General features: G+C 42.5%; 1 protein-coding gene across 1 annotated transcript in view; it reads right to left on the bottom strand.

The window, feature by feature from the left end:
• ANGPT1 (angiopoietin 1) overlaps window positions 1-19,124 on the bottom strand; it is a 213,040-nt gene that overhangs the window by 63,032 nt on the left and 130,884 nt on the right. Inside the window, exons 5-6 of the mRNA XM_065398962.1 lie at window positions 13,161-13,288; window positions 7,894-7,995 (exon numbers count right to left, since the gene is read on the bottom strand). Coding sequence (XP_065255034.1) covers window positions 7,894-7,995; window positions 13,161-13,288 — 230 coding nt within the window. The remainder of the gene's footprint in view (window positions 1-7,893; window positions 7,996-13,160; window positions 13,289-19,124) is intronic.

Raw genomic sequence — 19,124 nt, 5'->3', positions numbered from 1 at the left:
ACACAATTTATGCTGGGGTCATAAGGACAGAATCCAGATTTGAAGTACAGATCTTCAACAACTGCTACTTCTGCCTATGCGATGGAATATTAGCTGCTGACCCTCCGAGATCCCTATGTGACATCTACTGACCCTTCCCCAGGCCTGCATTAAATGCTACCTTCCATACTGCTTAACTGGAATGGACACAGAGCTCACTTCCACTGTAAGGTGCTGAGGTTCCTACAGAAGGCTACTCTGTTCATACCCTTTCCTAGATACTACTGGATTTCTGTAGACGGGAGAGCTCTGTATGGGCTCTCTGTAAGTGTGTGTGGAGAATGGAAAAAAAGGCAAACTGGACTTGCTGCTTTAGCCAGCTTGTTACTTTGTTGTCAGAAAATAGTTTAGTTGTAAAATAACATTATGATCTGTTGTTTAGCCTGTTTCTTTAACCAAAAAGTAATCCAATCAATATCGGCAGTGCTCCAGTAAGGAGCGGGAGCTACATTAAGGTGATGTATGAATCATTATGTCATTAAACAAAATTTATTAGAAGCATAACATGTAAGGAATACTTAATAGTTTGCTTTATCCAACACTAACAGTTTTTTGTGTAAATGAACTTTTCCTGTTCTTTCTGATTTGAAAAGACCACCACATGGGTGTTGTTAACATACGTTAATAGTGTCATATTGAAATATTGTAGGCAGAGTAGACACATGAATATATAGCCACATATCAACACAATTCCTGAAACAGATGTTATCCAGTAAAATTTGTGCAGGGAGGACAGTGCTAGATAGGATTTTAAAGCATAATTAAAGCATGACTGAGTTCAAACAAAAAAATATATGTAACTTTCCATTCAGTAGCAAAAATATACTATAAATTAAGGAAACAAATGTATTTTGCTTCCAGTGTAGCAGAAATCTTCCTTGGTACTTGATTCAAAAGATATGAATCTGTGATATGTGCCAGCTAGGGGGATTTGGGCCTGATCCAAAGCCTAGTGAAGTCAAATAGGCTTCGAATCCGTCCTTTAGTTCAAGCTATAAAAAGTCATGCTTTAATTCCAGAGGTCCCAGGTTCATACTCTGGTGATAACTAAGATAAGTCACCATACAAAGCATCATATAAATACATATCCCATAGCTCTCACCCACCTACTTTCATACCATACCTATTATCACTGGGCACTACAAATCCTACTGGATTCTCTCCTCAGGACGAGAAATGAGAACATGCTTTCTCTTTCTATTACACCCACTGAATGCGACAAGTATCTGAGTAATCACTTCAGTTAAAAAGACAAATGTTTATTTAGTAAAGTGATATGTCACACAATTCTTTATCAAGGAGGGGTTGATTTCCATAAAAGGCTATATTCAGAGAATATCTGATCCACATTCCAGGAACTAAAACTCATTTCCTAAAACCCATGTTATTTAGTAAATACTTGAAAGAAATGGGTCACTTCTACGTCTTATACCCCATTTGCTGAACATAAATACATTTTCTAACACATAAATGATTTATAATGCCTCCAGCATGAGAAATTTGAGCACATATATTAATATATACTACTTATAAAGTTGCAGCATAGTGTTTTTTTCCTCATTTATGCTTAGCTCACTACCATCATCTTATTGATTTTAACATAGTTTTCAAAAACCCTGCCTCATTTTCTTCAAGTTCAGAACCAAGACTGTTTTGCCCCACATCCCATTCATCTCTGTAAGAACCCCCCCTTTTCCCAGTCTCTCCTCTCCCATCCCCCAGACTCCAATCTCACCCCAAAACCCCTCACTTTGCAGGCAGGATGCAGGCTAAATCACTCAAGTGCTGCTAGCCTTTCAATGCCCATCCCACAAATCTTCCACAAAGGACACTCAAGTTCTCCCATGACTTATTAGGAAAATAATCCCAGCGGTCTCAGCACATAGTCCAATGGGCTAAGCCTCCAGACACATGCAGGCAAGAGTGGAAACGGTGAGGACACAGCAAAGAGGCTTTGCCGTGGGAATGCTCGCCCCTGGCGTGGCTAACCTGGGTGCTGAGACCTAGGTGCTAACCTGGGTGCTGAGATGCCAGGTTAACTCTGCAATATCATTTAGCCTCAGTTTCTCCTCAAGTGGCACTTCCCCAGTCACTTCCCCCTTCTCCAAATCCTTCCATCTTCTTTCCCCTCTTCTCAAATTCCCTTCATAGCTGCCTCCCTGTGTCTGGTGGTTCCCACATGTCCTAGACAGACCCCTACTGCTCTGCAGACTCTCAAAGCCTACAGGGCTGGGGCTCTGGGAAGGACCCAAGCCAGGGGGAGATGTGCCCTCCTTGTGACTGTGGCACCAGTCGATACACCCAGATCTGGGGATTGTATTTGGGCACACGTGCATAAAATTTTGTCAACAATTTGCTTCTTTTGGATGTACCTGCTACTTCCTCTAGCCAGGGCCGGCTCTGGCTTTTTTGCCGCCCCAGGCAAAAAAGCCTCCGGCCGCCCCCCCCCCGCGGGGGGGGCGGAGCCGGGGGGGGGGCGGCGAGCCCCGGCGGGGGCTCGGCTCTCCCCCCCGCGGCCGGGGGGAGGGCGCCGGAGGGGAGGGCGGCCGGAGCCTTGGGAGGAGGGCAGCGAGCCCCGGCGGGGGCTCGGCTCCCCCCCCGCGGCCAGAGCGCCGGGGGCAGGGCGGCGAGCCCCGGCGGGGGCAGGGCGGCGGGCGGCGAGCCCCGGCGGGGGCTCCGCTCTCCCCCCGGCGGCAGGGGGCAGGGCGCGGGGGGGAGGGCGGCGAGCCCCGGCGGGGGCTCTGCTCTCCCCCCGGCGGCCGGGGGCAGGGCGCGGGGGGGAGGGCGGCGAGCCCCGGCGGGGGCTCTGCTCTCCCCCCGGCAGCCGGGGGCAGGGCGCGGGGGGGAGGGCGGCGAGCCCCGGCGGGGGCTCTGCTCTCCCCCCGGCAGCCGGGGGGAGGGCGCCGGAGGGGAGGGCGGCGGGAGCCCTGGGAGGAGGGCAGAGCCCCGGCGGGGGCTCGGCTCCCCCCCCCGCGGCCAGAGCGCCGGGGGCAGGGCGGCGAGCCCCGGCGGGGGCTCGGCTCTCCCCCCGGCGGCCGGGGGGAGGGCGCCGGAGGGGAGGGCGGCCGGAGCCCTGGGAGGAGGGCGGCGAGCCCCGGCGGGGGCTCGGCTCTCCCCCCCCCCCCCCCGGCGGCCAGAGCGCCGGGGGCAGGGCGGCGAGAGGGCAGCGAGCCCCGGCTGGGGCTCGGCTCTTCCCCCGGCGGCCAGAGCGCAGGGCGGCGAGCCCCGGCAGCCGGGGGAGGGCGCGGGGGGGGGAGGGCGGCCAGAGCGCCGCGGGGAGGGCGGCGAGCCCGGCTGTGGCCCCGCTCTCCCCGGCGGCCCGAGCGCCGCGCCGCCCCCCCTCCAGGTGCCTCCCCAAGCACCAGCTTGGTTGCCTGGTGCCTGGAGCCGGCCCTGCCTCTAGCTCATTTTTTGGGGAAAGAGAGAAAATATAGTAACTGATCAAGGTGTGTCCCACACACAAAGTATATTAGGCTCGCTAACTTCAGACTCCTATCAGAACTAAGGGTCTGATCCTGCAAAGTGCTGAGTGCAACTCCCATTGACATCAACAGCATCAGCCTGTGATTCCATAATAACAGTTACTCCTAGTTTAGACAAAGCTTCCTGGACTCCCATATAGCCTAAGACATCAGCGCTCCGAGATCTACACTGGCTGTCCATTGGTTTCCAGATGGAACTTAAGGTGTTGGCTATGACTAGCCTCTGACTAGCCTACCTGAGGGACCGCCTCTCTCCTGGCCAAACTGGCACATTTGTGGTCAATGCCACAAGCTAGATCACCCTCATTATAAAAAAAGAGGGGGCTGCTGGTGTGTCTTCTCCATGAGGGCTCGAGGACTCTGGAATTTGCTCTGCCCCCCGGGTCTGAAATAGGCAGAAGTGGGTGACCTTCCAGGCATGCTACAAAACACATTTGTTTGATAGGGCTTTGGGAGAGGGCTGAGGGTGTGATCTTTGAACCTGGAAGGGGGTGGAAAGAAGATTTTTGTAGATGGCAGGCCAGCCAAGTTCCTATTAAAATAGCCATACTGGGTCAGACCAACGGTCCATCTAGCCCAGTGTCTTGCCTTCTGACAGTGGCCAATTCCAGATGCTTCAGAAGGAATGAACACAACCAGGCAATTTTGAATGATCCATCCTCTGTTGTCCAGTCTCAACTTCTAGCAGTTGAAGGTTTAGGGGCACCCACAGCATGGAGTTGTGTCCCTGACCATTGTGGCTAATAACCATTGATAGACCTGTCCTCCGTGAACTTATCTAATTCTTTTTTTAACCCAATTTTTTGGCCTTCGCAACATCCCATGACAATGAGTTCCACAGTTTGACAGTGCATTTTGTGAAGAAGTACTTCCTTTTGTTTGTTTTAAACCTGCAGCCTATTAATTTCATTGGGAGACCCCTAGTTCTTATGTTATGTGAAGGAGTAAAAAACACTTCCCTATTCAGTTTTTCCACACCATTTGAAATTGTATGACCTCTATCATATCCCTCTCAGTTGTCTCTTTTCTAAGCTGAACAGTCCCAGTCTTTTTAATCTCTCCTCATATGGAAGCTGTTTCATACCCCTAATCATTTTTGTTGCCCTTTTCTGAACCTTTTCAAATTCCAATATATCTTTTCTGAGATGGGGTGACCAGATCTGCATGCTTATGTGAGCCTCTTCCAAGCACTTAGGGCAGTGGCGGTGAGGGTCACAATCAGGCATCGCCTTACAACAGAAGTGGCAGAGTTTGAAATCCAGAGAGCGTGGCATATCTCCAGTACCGGTACCATGACTGGGTGCCAGACCCACACAAACAACAGCAAATATTTTTACACTATTCAACTAGCTAACTAACTACTAAAACTACACTAACTATACAATGGGCACTACTTACAGGTTTGACTAAAGACTTGCAGAAGCAAGGAAAGGGAGCTCCAGCAGCAGTAGGAAGGAACTCAGAGGGGTAGGGGGTGGCTTTGCCCATTATGCCTGCATGCTGTGCTTAAGGCACCAGAGAGTGCTTGTGCTTCCCTGAGTGGTACTGCTAAGGGAAAAACTCTCTGACAACCATGCACTGGAATACACATACACCTGAAGTGGAATGGACATGTGCAATCACTCAAAGAACCACCATGGATTTATATAGTGGTATCATGATATTTTCTGTTTTATTATCTATGCCTTTCCTAACATTCTATTCACTTTTCTGACTGCTGCTACACACTGAGTGAATGTTTTCAGAGAACTATTCACAATGACTCTACAAATTTTTTCTTGAGTGGTAACAGCTAATTTTCACCTCGTCACTTTGTATGTATAGCTGGGATTATTTTTTCCAATGTGCATTACTTTGCACTTATCAACATTGAATTTCAGCTGCCATTTTGTTGCCCAGTCACTCAATTTAGTGAGATCCCTTTGTAACCCTTTGCTGTCAGTTTTGGGCTTAGCTAGCTTGAATAATTTTGTATTGTCTACAATTTTGTCACCTCACTGTTCGCCCCTTTTCCAGATCATTTATGAAAATGTTAAACAGCACAGGTTCTAGTACAGATCCTGGGGGACACTGCTATTTACCTCTGAAAACTGAACATAAGAACAGCCATACTGGGTCAGATCAAAGCTCCATCTAGCCCAGTATCCTGTCTTCTGACAGTGGCCAATGCCAGGTGTCCCAGAGGGAATGAACAGAACAGGTAATCACCAAGTGATCCATCCCCTTTCACCCATTCCCCGCTTCTGGCAAACAACTGACCCATTATCCCTACTGTTTGTGTCCTATCTTTTAACCAGTTACTGATCCATGAAAGGACCTTCTCTCTTAGTCCACGGCTGCTTAATTTTCTTATAAGCTTTTGGTGGGGACATTCTCAAAGGCTTTCTCCAAGTCCAATACACTATATTGTCCATATGCTTGTGGACATCCTCAAAGAATTCTAATATATTGGTGAGGCATGCTTTTCCTTTACAAAAGCTGTGTTGACTCTTCCCCAACAAATTGTGTTCATCTATGTGACTGATAATTCTGTTCTTTACTATAGTTTCACCCAATTTGCTATTACTGAAGTTAGGTTTACCAACCTGTAATTGCCAGGATTGCCTCTGGAGCCCTTTTCAAAAATCGGCATTACATTAGCTATCCTCCAGTCATCTGGCATGGAGGCTGATTTAAGCAATAAGTTACACACCACAGTTAGTAGTTCTGCAGTTTCATATATGAGTTCCTTCAGAACTCTTGGGTGAATACCATCTGGTCCTACTGTCATATTACTGTTTAACAAATTTATCAATTTGTTCCAAAACCTCCTGTATTGGCACCTCAATCTGTGACAGTTCCTCCAATTTGTCACCTAAAAAGAATGGCTTGGGTTTGGGGATCTCCCCCTCATTCTCTGCAGTGAAGATTAATGCAAATAATGCATTTAGATTCTTCACAAGGTCCCTCACCAAAGGCTCTTAAGCAAAGTAATCTGTCATGGGATAAGAGGGAACGTCCTCTCATGAATTGGTAACTGATTAAAAGGTAGGAAACGTAGGGTAGGAATAAATGGGCAGTTTTCAGAATGGAGAGAGGTAAATAGTGGTGTCCCACTGGGGTCTGTACTGGGGCCAGTCCTATTCAACATATTCATAAATGATCTGGGGAAAGGTGGCAAAATGAAGTTAATAGGCAGCAGGTTTAAAACAAAAAGGAAGTATTTTTTTCACAGAATGCACAGTCAACCTGTGGAACTCCTTGCCAGAGGATGTTGTGAAGGCCAAGACAATAACAGGGTTCAAAAAAGAACTAGATAACTTCATGGAGGATAGGTCCATCAATGGCTATTAGCCAGGATGGGCAGGGATGGTGTCCCTAGCCTCTGTTTGCGAGAAGCTGGGAATGGGTGATGGGATGGATCACTTAATGATTATCTGTTCTGTTCATTCCCTCTGGGGCTCTTGGGATTGGCCACTGTCAAAAGACAGGATACTGGGCTAGATGGACCTTTGGTCTGACCCAGTATGGCCGTTCGTATGTTCACAATGGTCTTGTCTCCCTTAAGTGCTCTGTCAGTACCTTGATCATCCAGTGGCCCCACTGACTGTTTTTTTAAGTACATCCTGCTTCTCAGGTACTTAATTTTTTGCTTTTAGTTTTTGTATCTTGTGTTGCTCTTTTCTTTCTTGGCCTGCCTTATTATACTTTTACACTTGATTCTTTATGCTCCTTTCTATTTTCTTCACTAAGATTTGACTTCCAATTTTTAAAGGGTGCCTTTTTGCCTTTAACTGCCTTTTTTACTCTGCTGTTTAGCCACTGTAGCATTTTTTTTGATCCTCTTACTGTTGTTGTTTTTTAATTTCGGGTATACATTTAGTTTGAGCTTCTATTATGGTGTTTCTAAATAGTCTCCATGCAGTTTTCAGGCATTTCAGCCTTGTGACTGTTCCTTTTAATTTCCGTTTAATGACCTTCCTCATTTTAGTATAGTTCCCCTTTTTGAAGTTAAATACTACTTTGGTAGGTTTCTTTGGCATTTCTCGCCTACAAGGATGTTAAATTTAATTACAATGCGGTTGCTATTACCAAGCGGTTCAGCTCACCTCTTGGATCAGATCCTGTGCTCCACTTAGGACTAAATGAAGAATTGCCTCTCCCCTTGTGGGCTCCAGGACAAGCTGCTCCAAGAAGAAGTCATTTAATGTGTCTAGAAATTTTCTCTCTGCATCCTGTCCTGAGGTTACATTTACCCAGTCAATACGCCTGATTACTTAATGCTGCCAGGGTTATACTGTAATGTTAATTGAGTGTTAGGGCACATAGAGCTTAAAATCTAATGGTTCAAGCGATTACTTTTCTAACTTTACTGTAAATTCTTCACCCTTACCATTTTGTATTCTTTCCAGCTTTTTTGAAAATCCAGACTCCCATCTTCTCGGTGTTGTATTACTGTCCATCCTCCTCCTGTGATCTCCATATTACAAAATACCTAGGTAATAATGAAAATAATTATACTAGTTTCAAATTTATGTCCACTCAAAAAAAAAAAAAGACAACTTTCCTTAATAGTCTTCCAACATTAGTACTTTTTCAGTTTATCAAGTATTACCTAGTGTAGCACAGTGTTACAAAGGATAGGAAGAAATTATCATAAATACTTGCAGGAAAATGAGATAGAGTGAAGCCAACATATAGAATAGATGATACATTATTTATAGGTGCTTTTATATCTTATTTAAATTCTGGTTGTAGCCACAATATACCGGGCAGTGTCCTAACACAGATAGTGATATAATCATTGCTCCAAAGAGTTTGCAATCTAAGAAGACAAGCAATATACAAAAGGTACAGATAAAGTGGAGAGACTAAGAATGGGACCATGTGGGACTGTCCCTGGAGAATGTATGACCAGTACTGAAATTGTAGGACAGCATCCTACCATGATTTCACAATAAAGCTCTCATTAAGTTCCATATTTACATATAGAGACAGCAATGTGGCCTTTAAAGTTTTGCTGACAAATTAACTTTAGAATATTATCTCTTACAAAGTATATCCTTAAATATAACAAGACAATGCACATAATAATCATGACGGATATTTTGTGTTTTATGTATATACAGTAGTACTTGTAAATAACACAACTTTCACAAAGAATGCATCCTGTTGTGCATCCTTTCATTTTTCTTGGAATACTGCAAGGAAAGGTTAAAACTGTCATTATTATTATTTCTACTTTTCTGTTCCATCATTTTAACACTATTACTTGAAGCAATTTCCCCATTATTTTCATTATCAGATACGTTTTCCCTATTGGCACTGTGATTGTTCCAGGTTTTCATTTCTGTGCTCTTTAACAAAGCTACATTTGCCTATGAAATAAGGTGTGCATTTATACAGAGAGTTGAAGAATTCTGATCAGTCAGCCTAGTATTTTGTGATCACATCCATCAGCATGGACAATGTTGGCCAGTAATTTAATGTTTTTCTTTGCTCTATCAATTGATGGTCATTATCCGGATCCTTTAAATAAAAATTCTTATACATCAGTCAACCAAAGAAAAATAGTTCATCCTCAGACAAATCAGTTCCATGCTTTTCACTCTAAGCTGTATTGTTCATATTGATGCTCTGTGATTGCTTCATTGTTTGACTTTGCTAGGTCCCCTTGCACATGTAGGAGGAAAGGAGAATGTTGACCACTGCAGACACGTGAACCAGATTCAGAATAACAACTAAAGAAACATGATTTGTTAGACAAACATTTTGGCTCTAGTCCTCCTTCAGCAAAGATACTGCAAGTCGAACCATTTATCTACAGGATTTAGTTTTCTTAGACTTAGTCTGATTTTCAGTGAGCATTTCTAACTGATGGATGTACCTTATTCAAAATTCAAGTCTAGATCCCAGAAATCCAGTGTTCATTTTTCTAATGCATTAAGCCCTTATGTTTTGAGTGTTAATATTTTAATATGGAAAAAGACACATAATATATGATTTTCCTGTAATAGAAAGCCTTATAAAACAAGTTTTCATGTTCTTTGAGTGGTGTAGCATATTAAAAAGAGGGGTTGTATAGTGACAGAGGGATTTACAGCACCTAATTATGCATTAGCCATCATTGCGTGGTCTGGCACTTTCTATGGTGGTGGATGTGAACACCTGCCACACTAACAGGAGTATCAAGTTGATTATCAATATTAGCTTTGCATAGTTCTACCCATCAAAAGCCTTGAACTGGCTCCTGTCCCAGATAAGGTCAAGACATTCAGCCATTAAACACCTTTCAACATGTTTTGAGGTTTAATCCTGAACAAAAAAGAGGTGATATTTGAATAACTATTTTTATGCATCTATAGGTGGCGGACTTCTTAAGATGAGAATAATTATTTTTCTGTAGATTCAGATGAAGAGGACTCCAAATGCACTAAGTATTTGCCTTTGCTTAGATGCCTGGATGAAAAAACTACTATTTCATAACACACATCGGTTTAATTACACTCATTTTAGATTTATGGATTAAACAAATTTTTAGCTTTAAAACAGTCTTTTGGAGACAAACACAGATATTTTTTTAAAAAGGTGATAATGTACTGCTGTCCTTAAACGTGTTTATGAAGAATAAGAACATAAGAACAGCCATACGGGGTCAGACCAATGGTCCATCTAGCCCAGTATTTTGTCTTCTGACAGTGGCCAATGCCAGGTGCTTCAGAGGGAATGAACAGAACAGGTAATCATCAAGTGATCCATCCCCTGTCGCCCATTCCCAGCTTCTGGCAAACAGGCTAGGGATACCATCCCTGCCCTGGTGGACCTATCCTCCATGATTTTTATCTAGTTCTTTTTTGAACCTTGTTATAGTCTTGGCCTTCACAACATCCTCTGGCAAAGAGTTCCACAGGTTGACTGTGTGTTGTGTGAAGAAGTACTTCCTTTTGTTTGTTTTCACCCTATTGCCTATTAATTTCATTTGGTGACTCCTAGTTCTTGAGTTATGTCAAGGAGCAAATAACACTTCCTTATTTACTTTCTCCACACCAGTTTTGATTTTATGGATCTCTGTCATATCCCCCCTTAGTTGTCTCTTTTCCAGCCTGAAAACTCCCAGTCTTATTAATCTTATTAATCTGTTCCATACCCTTAATCATTTTGTTGCCCATTTCTGTACTTTTTCCAATTCCCATATATCTTTTTTGAGATGGGGTGACCACAGCTGCACACAGTATTCAAGATGTGAGTGTACCATAGATTTATATAGAGGCAATATGATACTTTCTGTCTTATTATCTATCCCTTTCTTAATGATTCCTAAAATTCTGTTAGCTTTTTTGGACTGCTGCTGCACATGGAGTGGCTGTTTTCAGAGATGTTTTCTGCAATGACCCCAAGATCTCTTTCTTGAGTGGTAACAGCTAATTTAGAACCCATCATTTTATATGTATAGTTGGGATTATGTTTTCCAATGTGCATTACTTTGCATTTATCAACACTGAATTTCATTTGCCATTTTGTAGTCCAGTCACCCAGTTTTGTGAGATCCTTTTGTAACTCTTCCCAATCTGCTTTGGACTTAACTATCTTGAGTACCGGTAGTTTGGTATCATCTGCAAATTTTGCCACCTTTTTGTTTACCCCTTTTCTCAGATCATTTATGAATATATTGAATAGGACTGGTCCCAGTACATACCCCTGTGGGACATCACTATTTACCTCTCTCCATTCTGAAAACTGCCCATTTAATCCTACCCTTTGTTTCCTATATAAGAACCACTTACTGATCCATGAGAGCCATCTATCAACTAAAACACTTCATGGCTCCAATACAGTGCCCACTAAAATCGATGACTTCAATGGCCATTGGATCAGGAACTAAATTAGTATGGTATAAAGAATAACTAAGTATCCTCAGTAATTTAAAAGTAAACAGTTTAAATGTATAATATTATGCACAACTCAGAATAAAGGCTTAGAATACTGTTGCACTTCCAATTATTTCAACACCTTAAATATGTCTACACATTTAAGAGGAAAAAATAAAATAATTAAATAAATACAACTTGCAAAATGATGACTAACAAAGGGGTGGGAATGGGGGTCTGAGCAGGACTGATAATCATCTGTAAATATCTGAAGGATGTAATCAGCAAAGAGGCAGAGAAATTGACAGTAATGTTGGGATGAAACTAAGCAAAGAAAGCGACTAGAAAATTATAAAATGTACTAGCCCACTTAGTGCCTGATCCCACATCCCTTAAGACACTAGGAGTTTCCCCATTGTCTTTAGTGGACATTGTATCAGGCCCTTGCTACCAGAGATAGACAGACAAAAGAGCCAGCAGAATATATATATATACTTTTCTTGCTGAAACAGAAAGAAAACTAAAATGCAGCCTCTCTGAAAAACCAAATGGAATAGTTTCTGGGCTGACTATCCTGACTGCATTGGATAGCTCTTCCAATCAGGGATACCAGAGAAATAAAACATGACTTCCACAATGTGACTTTCCCTATCTTACCTATCCCAGTGCTAATCTCAAACTAAACACACCAAGATCAGTAACCTAGTAAAGCTTGTGGATATTCAGATAGAATTTAAAAGTTTGCAACGAAGCTTCCATGGACAGCTTGTGAACTTGAACAAAACTAATGCAAGTGCAACTCACTGTCAATTTGCCAGTGTGGACTTGCATTTAGGTTATTTTCAAGTCCTTTACAATTCCAGTTTAACAGTTTCCACACCTCTATTCAGGTCTCTCCAATCCAGCTTGATAACATCTAAGGCCTGGTCCACACTAACCCCCCACTTCGAACTAAGGTACGCAAATTCAGCTACGTTAATAACGTAGCTGAATTCGAAGTACCTTAGTTCGAATTTACCGCGGGTCCAGACGCGGCAGGTAGGCTCCCCCGTCGATGCCGCGTACTCCTCTCGCCGAGCTGGGGTACCGGCGTCGACGGCGAGCACTTCCGGGATCGATCCCAGAAGATTGATTGCTTACGGCCGGACCAGGAAGTAAGTGTAGACCTGCCCTAAGAAGATTTTCCATTTTTCATTATAGACATCTCAATTATCTTGTGTATTCACCTTTCATATATCACTATATCAATATTTGCCTTAACAGTCTTCTTCTAATGTTGGTTTATCCTTTCCCCCATGTCTCATCCTGAACAATATTTCTGGAATGTAATGGGAACTATTTATCAGTGATTCATTACAAACAGATGATCATTTTTTGACAGTGGATCATTAATTAATAAAATGTGTTCTCTTGGGTATCCCTGAATCTCTCCTTGATCTTCAGAGACATGTATTTCTGACAGAACTGCCTGCCAGGTGTCTGACTCAACTGTAGAGTCCACGCATTTGCTGAGGGGTAGAAGACAAATCATGTTTTGGGGGTGTATGCTCAGATTTAGGGAGGATCCTCAGCTAGTGGAGAAAAAGTATGTGTTGGGACTCACTCCAGGCAAGATACTCCATTTACTTCACCTTCCAGTATTTTTCTAAGGGTGAAGGTGAACCAAGTGATTATATTAATACAGCTCTTTGCCAGTGTAAAGATTCCATAACCATGCAGAATGCTCCCTCACGCCAAGAGCAACATCTACATCAACAAGCAAAAACAAACACAAATTCATATATTTTTTTACCTTTTTAGGCTCTGATACATTATTAATATAAATAGTGTAGACCCCACTTTTGTTAAAACCAGCTTGGTACACATCTGCACAGTCTCTGAATGGCTTGTCCTCCTCTCTTTTTGCATTCTTTAGTAAAACTGCAAAACAGAAAATACGATAATGCAGGTTACAATAACAAACCTTAGGAATTACTATACAAAACGGCTTTATTTCTTGTTAGCTTTTCCACTTTTCCACGTCATTCTAGGCTAACACCTAAGTATTACGCCCGTTATACATACATAACACCTCAGTATTAGACATTACACCTAAATATTAGTCCTTACATGTCCAACACATTTTACAAACCGCAAATACTTAATAATTAACATGTAACAAATTATTATTATCCCTATTTTAATGATAACATAAGAACATAAGAACATAAGAAAGGCCGTACTGGGTCAGACCAAAGGTCCATCTAGCCCAGTATCTGTCTACCGACAGTGGCCAATGCCAGGTGCCCCAGAGGGAGTGAACCTAACAGGCAATGATCAAGTGATCTCTCTCCTGCCATCCATCTCCATCCTCTGATGAACAGAGGCTAGGGACACCATTCTTACCCATCCTGGCTAATAGCCATTTATGGACTTAGCCACCATGAATTTATCCAGTCCCCTTTTAAACATTGTTATAGTCCTAGCCTTCACAACCTCCTCAGGTAAGGAGTTCCACAAGTTGACTGTGCGCTGCGTGAAGAAGAACTTCCTTTTATTTGTTTTAAACCTGCTGCCTATTAATTTCTTTTGGTGACCCCTAGTTCTTGTATTATGGGAATAAGTAAATAACTTTTCCTTATCCACTTTCTCAACATCACTCATGATTTTATATACCTCTATCATGTCCCCCCTTAGTCTTCTCTTTTCCAAACTGAAGAGTCCTAGCCTCTTTAATCTTTCCTCATATGGGACCCTCTCTAAACCCTTAATCATTTTAGTTGCTCTTTTCTGAACCTTTTCTAGTGCTAGAATATCTTTTTTGAGGTGAGGAGACCACATCTGTACACAGTATTCGAGATGTGGGCGAACCATGGATTTATATAAGGGCAATAATATATTCTCAGTCTTATTCTCTATCCCCTTTTTAATGATTCCTAACATCCTGTTTGCTTTTTTGACCGCCTCTGCACACTGCGTGGACATCTTTAGAGAACTATCCACGATGACGCCAAGATCTTTTTCCTGACTCGTTGTAGCTAAATTAGCCCCCATCAAGTTGTATGTATAGTTGGGGTTATTTTTTCCAATGTGCATTACTTTACATTTATCCACATTAAATTTCATTTGCCATTTTGTTGCCCAATCACTTAGTTTTGTGAGATCTTTTTGAAGTTCTTCACAATCTGCTTTGGTCTTAACTATCTTGAGTAGTTTAGTATCATCTGCAAACTTTGCCACCTCACTGTTTACCCCTTTCTCCAGATCATTTATGAATAAATTGAATAGGATAGGTCCTAGGACTGACCCTTGGGGAACACCACTAGTTACCCCTCTCCATTCTGAGAATTTACCATTAATTCCTACCCTTTGTTCCCTGTCCTTTAACCAGTTCTCAATCCATGAAAGGACCTTCCCTTTTATCCCATGACAGCTTAATTTACGTAATGATAGGAGTACTGAGGTGAAGAGGCAAAGGCCCAGATCCTCAAATGTTTTTAGGCAGAACACCCATTGATTGCAATGGGAGTTAAGTGTCAAAATACCTTTCAGGATCTGAGGCAAAGAGACTTTCTCAAGGCCATGGAGCCAGTCATCATTGGCAAAGCCAGGAATAGAACCTATGACCTCTTGATTCTCCAATCTCTGCCCATTCCTCAGACCGTATTGCTTCTTAAATAGCATAAATCACTGAAAAGTATAGTGTAAAAACCAAAAATTTCCCACCTACAAACTGCTATTAAAGGCAACCTGTAAAAAATTGATGTTACCTTAATAAATAGTTTTAATGGTGAGTTTTAATTTCTGGGTTTATTTCATTTTGTGACATTCCAACAACAAAGCAAAAAAATTAATATTCCAGCTACAGCATAGCACTTGATTCTGCACATCACAGGGTACGAAGTATTGTGCATGAGTGTGAGATTAAGAGATGAGGAGAACACGGTGTGCCAGCAACCCCAATCCTGCAGAAATGAGCGCACTGCTAAATTGGCCAGGAAGTAACTCCTCCCTAACAGAAGGAGTAAGACCTAAGAGGGGAACCTGTAACTCTACAAAAAACAGGGGCTTCTTGACCCAATCCAGGAACACAAGCTTTAAGCACTGGAGTAGTCCCATTGAAATCTATGAGACTACTCATGCGTAAAGTTAAGCATGTGCTTAAGTGCTTTGCACGATCCAGGCCAGAGTTCTCAGCACCTTGCAGTATTAAGCTCCACAGTGATGAGGACTATATAAATACATATGCAAATTGCATTGAAGTTCTCTATAGACATGCCCATTGTCTGTCTGCAATCCACCTCTTTTTCACTTTGGGCACGGGAGAGTAAAGAGTGGGTGTAAAAGGGGGTAGCGACATACTCCCTCTCAATGAAGAAGACGGCACTGTGTACCTAGGACACAGTGATGTACCTCCACTTCCACTAGAGTAACAACCTTGCACTGCTGTTGCACACCACACAAGGTTCAAGGCTGTATGTTAAATATATAATGATACTAACACTTTGCACCTATATATGCCACCTTCCATTTGAGCATTTTAATGAACCTTACGGGCAATAATTCTAGCATCACAAATTCCTATCAGATAGGTGGTAGCTATTATTAATCCCATTTCCCAGATGAAGAAACAGAAGGCTAGAGCGGTTCAGTGACTTGCCCAACATCACACACAGGAAGTCCTTGGGAGAGGCAGAAATAGAACCCAAGATTTCTAATGCCCAATCAGTTGCTTTAACCATAAGACCATCCTTCCTCCCCACATAGAGGATGTATACTGCATTTCACAAAACTACCCTTATAGCACAGCATTTGCATTTTGTCTTGAATACAACAGATTTAAGTTGCTGTGTTTTTTTCTTTTAAAATTTGAATTTTACAACAAAAAGGTGGATTTATTTTTCTTTTGAGTTAATTTATGCATCATCTCTTTCCTCTCTTTTCCCATAGCGTCCATAAAAGTAACTCCTGGCTCACATACATCTGTGAACTCTAGCTGGAAAAGAAAGGTCTTGGAGACGTGGCCCTATTAGGAAAAGAAAAGTGGTGTTAGTGACTCAGTAGGTGACACACTTCCCTTTGAGTCAGTGCTGAATTAGGGCCACAGCATGGTATTAAGTAACAATGCACTCTTGCAGGTGCCATTTTTCAGATGAGACATAAAACTGGGCACTGGCAATTTGTGTTCATTAAAGACTGAGTTGTATTTTTTGTAAGTAGAGGAGTATTAGCGTCAATGGCCAAATTTCAACTTGAGTAATTACTTGGGATCTGAGCCAAAGGCCACTGAAGTCAAAGTAAAGACTCCCATTGACTTCAGTGGACTTTAGATCAGGTCCATCTTGCTGACCCTGAGTTTTTCAAATTAGAGAAGTTAGCCTTCCTTGCTGAGTCAAAATCACTACTGCTTCCATCCTAAAAGTGACTACATTTCAATGTACATCTATATAATACACACACGGAGATCATCTTACCTGCCTCTCCTCCCACACATACAATCTGCAAAATATTTTGAAGTCACTGGAATTACTGTAGATTTACACCAGTGTTACTGAGATCAGAAACTAGTTCAGGTATTTCTGAACTGAATGTTATGCAATTTTTTTCAGGAGGCAGCAGTGGCTCTTTAAGCTATTTTAGCTGAACTGATATATAAATATCTTTTTTGAACAGGACAGCAGGAGAACATATATAGTTACGTGGCCAACATGCTATCATATAAACCATCATAGTATAACATAAGCAATCCTGATTTATTCATATACTGTACGTATCTACAGGGTTTGGGTTCAGAGTGAGCAGTAAAACTTAAACACAAACGGCATTAATATCCTTGGATGTCATAACTAAGGGACCTGAAATTTTTAAATAGGTATCTCAATAGCCAATTACAAAATAATTGTTTTTACAGCAAATGAAATAAAATCAGTCCATTCAATAAAGCACTTGACATTTCAATCACCAAAGAACTTCACAGGAATATTCAGATTGTATATTTAGTAAAATGCACATATAGTTTGTCTGTCTGAGGTGGATAAAAAACAAAGAAACAAAAGGCAATAGCTCTCCTTAGACAAGAGAGCTCTAAATCTTTGTGATTCTTTAGGCTTTCTTTGGGGTTTTAATCTCCGATGGGAGCCACTCAGAGTTTCATCTCTGAAAAGAATTGCTTAGTGCCTAGGCACGCAGGCACAGTAGCTGGTTTTTGAGATGCAATGGCTGTGCACAACATTATTCCCTGTGTTCAGGGAGTGGAAGAGATTCAAAGGGCTGGTACCACTGTCAGTGGTAGCCTCTGGAAGGCTAACAGGGAAGTGGCAGTGCCTTGGCTATGCCCTCTACCTCCCCCATATCTTCACCAGTCAGCAGAACTACCCATGCACAGAGAGAAGCGGATGCTGCACAGCGGTTGTATTCCCTCTGGGGATCACAATAGCTCCTGGAGCTCCCAATGTGGCAGTAAGACTCTACACCATCCCTAGCCTAAGGTACTGCCTTGAAGGTATAAAGCAGGGATCGGCAACCTTTGGCATGCGGCTCGCCAAGGTAAGCCCCCTGGCGGGCCGGGCCGGTTTGTTTACCTGCTGCGTCCGCAGGTTTGGCCGATCGTGGCTCCCACTGGCCGCGGTTCACTGCTCCAGGCCAATGGTGGCAGTGGGAAGCGGCGGCCAGCACATCCCTCGGCCAGCACCGCTTCCCGCAGCCCCCATTGGCCTGGAGCGGTGAACCGCGGCCAGTGGGAGCCACGATCGGCCGAACCTGCAGACGTGGCAGGTAAAGAAACCGTCCCGGCCCGCCGGGGGCTTACCCTGGCATGCCGTGTGCCAAAGGTTGCTGATCCCTGCTCTATAGTAACTCAGAGCCCCCCCCATCTAGTGTCCCACCTCCGGCTGTTGGAGAAATTTGCTAATAACAATCACGGATGGGCCACAGACATCACGTGTAGCTATTACCCTTTCTTTGACTACTTAAAGATCTTATCTGATTTGAACAATGCCTAAAGGTAGTTCAGATATTTTTAAATACATGATCATACCAATATATTATGTAGCTGAGGTTGCTGACAAAAGTTTGCGTCAAGCAAAATACATTAATTTTGATATATTTGGTGCTATGAACAAAAAAATGTTATACACATATTTGCCCTTTTCTAATTTGATCCAAATTAACTGATCTCATCACTATGGGAAAAATAATTACCTTAAAATTAATATATTTCAGTGTTTCTTGACATTTCTAATTAGGCTTTGAGAAAATGAAATATGTGTGCCTGTTACTGCAGCAACCTAAAATGGACATTCCTTAATTACACCCTGATGTTCAGTAGTGCTTACAGGCAAAGGCAGTTGATTATTTTGCCTAAATTCATGGAGTCACATTCATACTTCCCATGGTACCGAACATGTGAACCAATGGATTCATAAATTCTGCAAAGACTAAATGAGTTAATCCCACAGGTGCTAATTATGTCTTCATATGACAATGCCAATAAATGCCAGATGAAAGGAAGCTGTATGTTTTTTGTACAATGGTGATTTAAATGAACAGAAATGTAGAGATTTCTGCAATGAATCTTTATATTTTCATACTCTTAATAATATCCTACATGCTTGTACTTAATCTACTTTTAATGTCCAACAATTATTCCATAGCAAAAGAAGATTCCTAATGATCTTCATGAGAGTGAAAGGCCAAAAGGAGAAATCCTTATTCACTATATGTTCAGGAAATATTCATTGGCCAAATTCTGGCTGCTATATGTACGCAGGTGTCCATA

Source organism: Emys orbicularis, chromosome 2, assembly GCF_028017835.1.
Source record: "Emys orbicularis isolate rEmyOrb1 chromosome 2, rEmyOrb1.hap1, whole genome shotgun sequence".
NCBI lineage: Eukaryota > Metazoa > Chordata > Testudines > Emydidae > Emys > Emys orbicularis.
The sequence above is the reverse complement of the archived record's forward strand: the minus strand, read 5'-3'. Positions and strand labels throughout refer to the sequence as shown.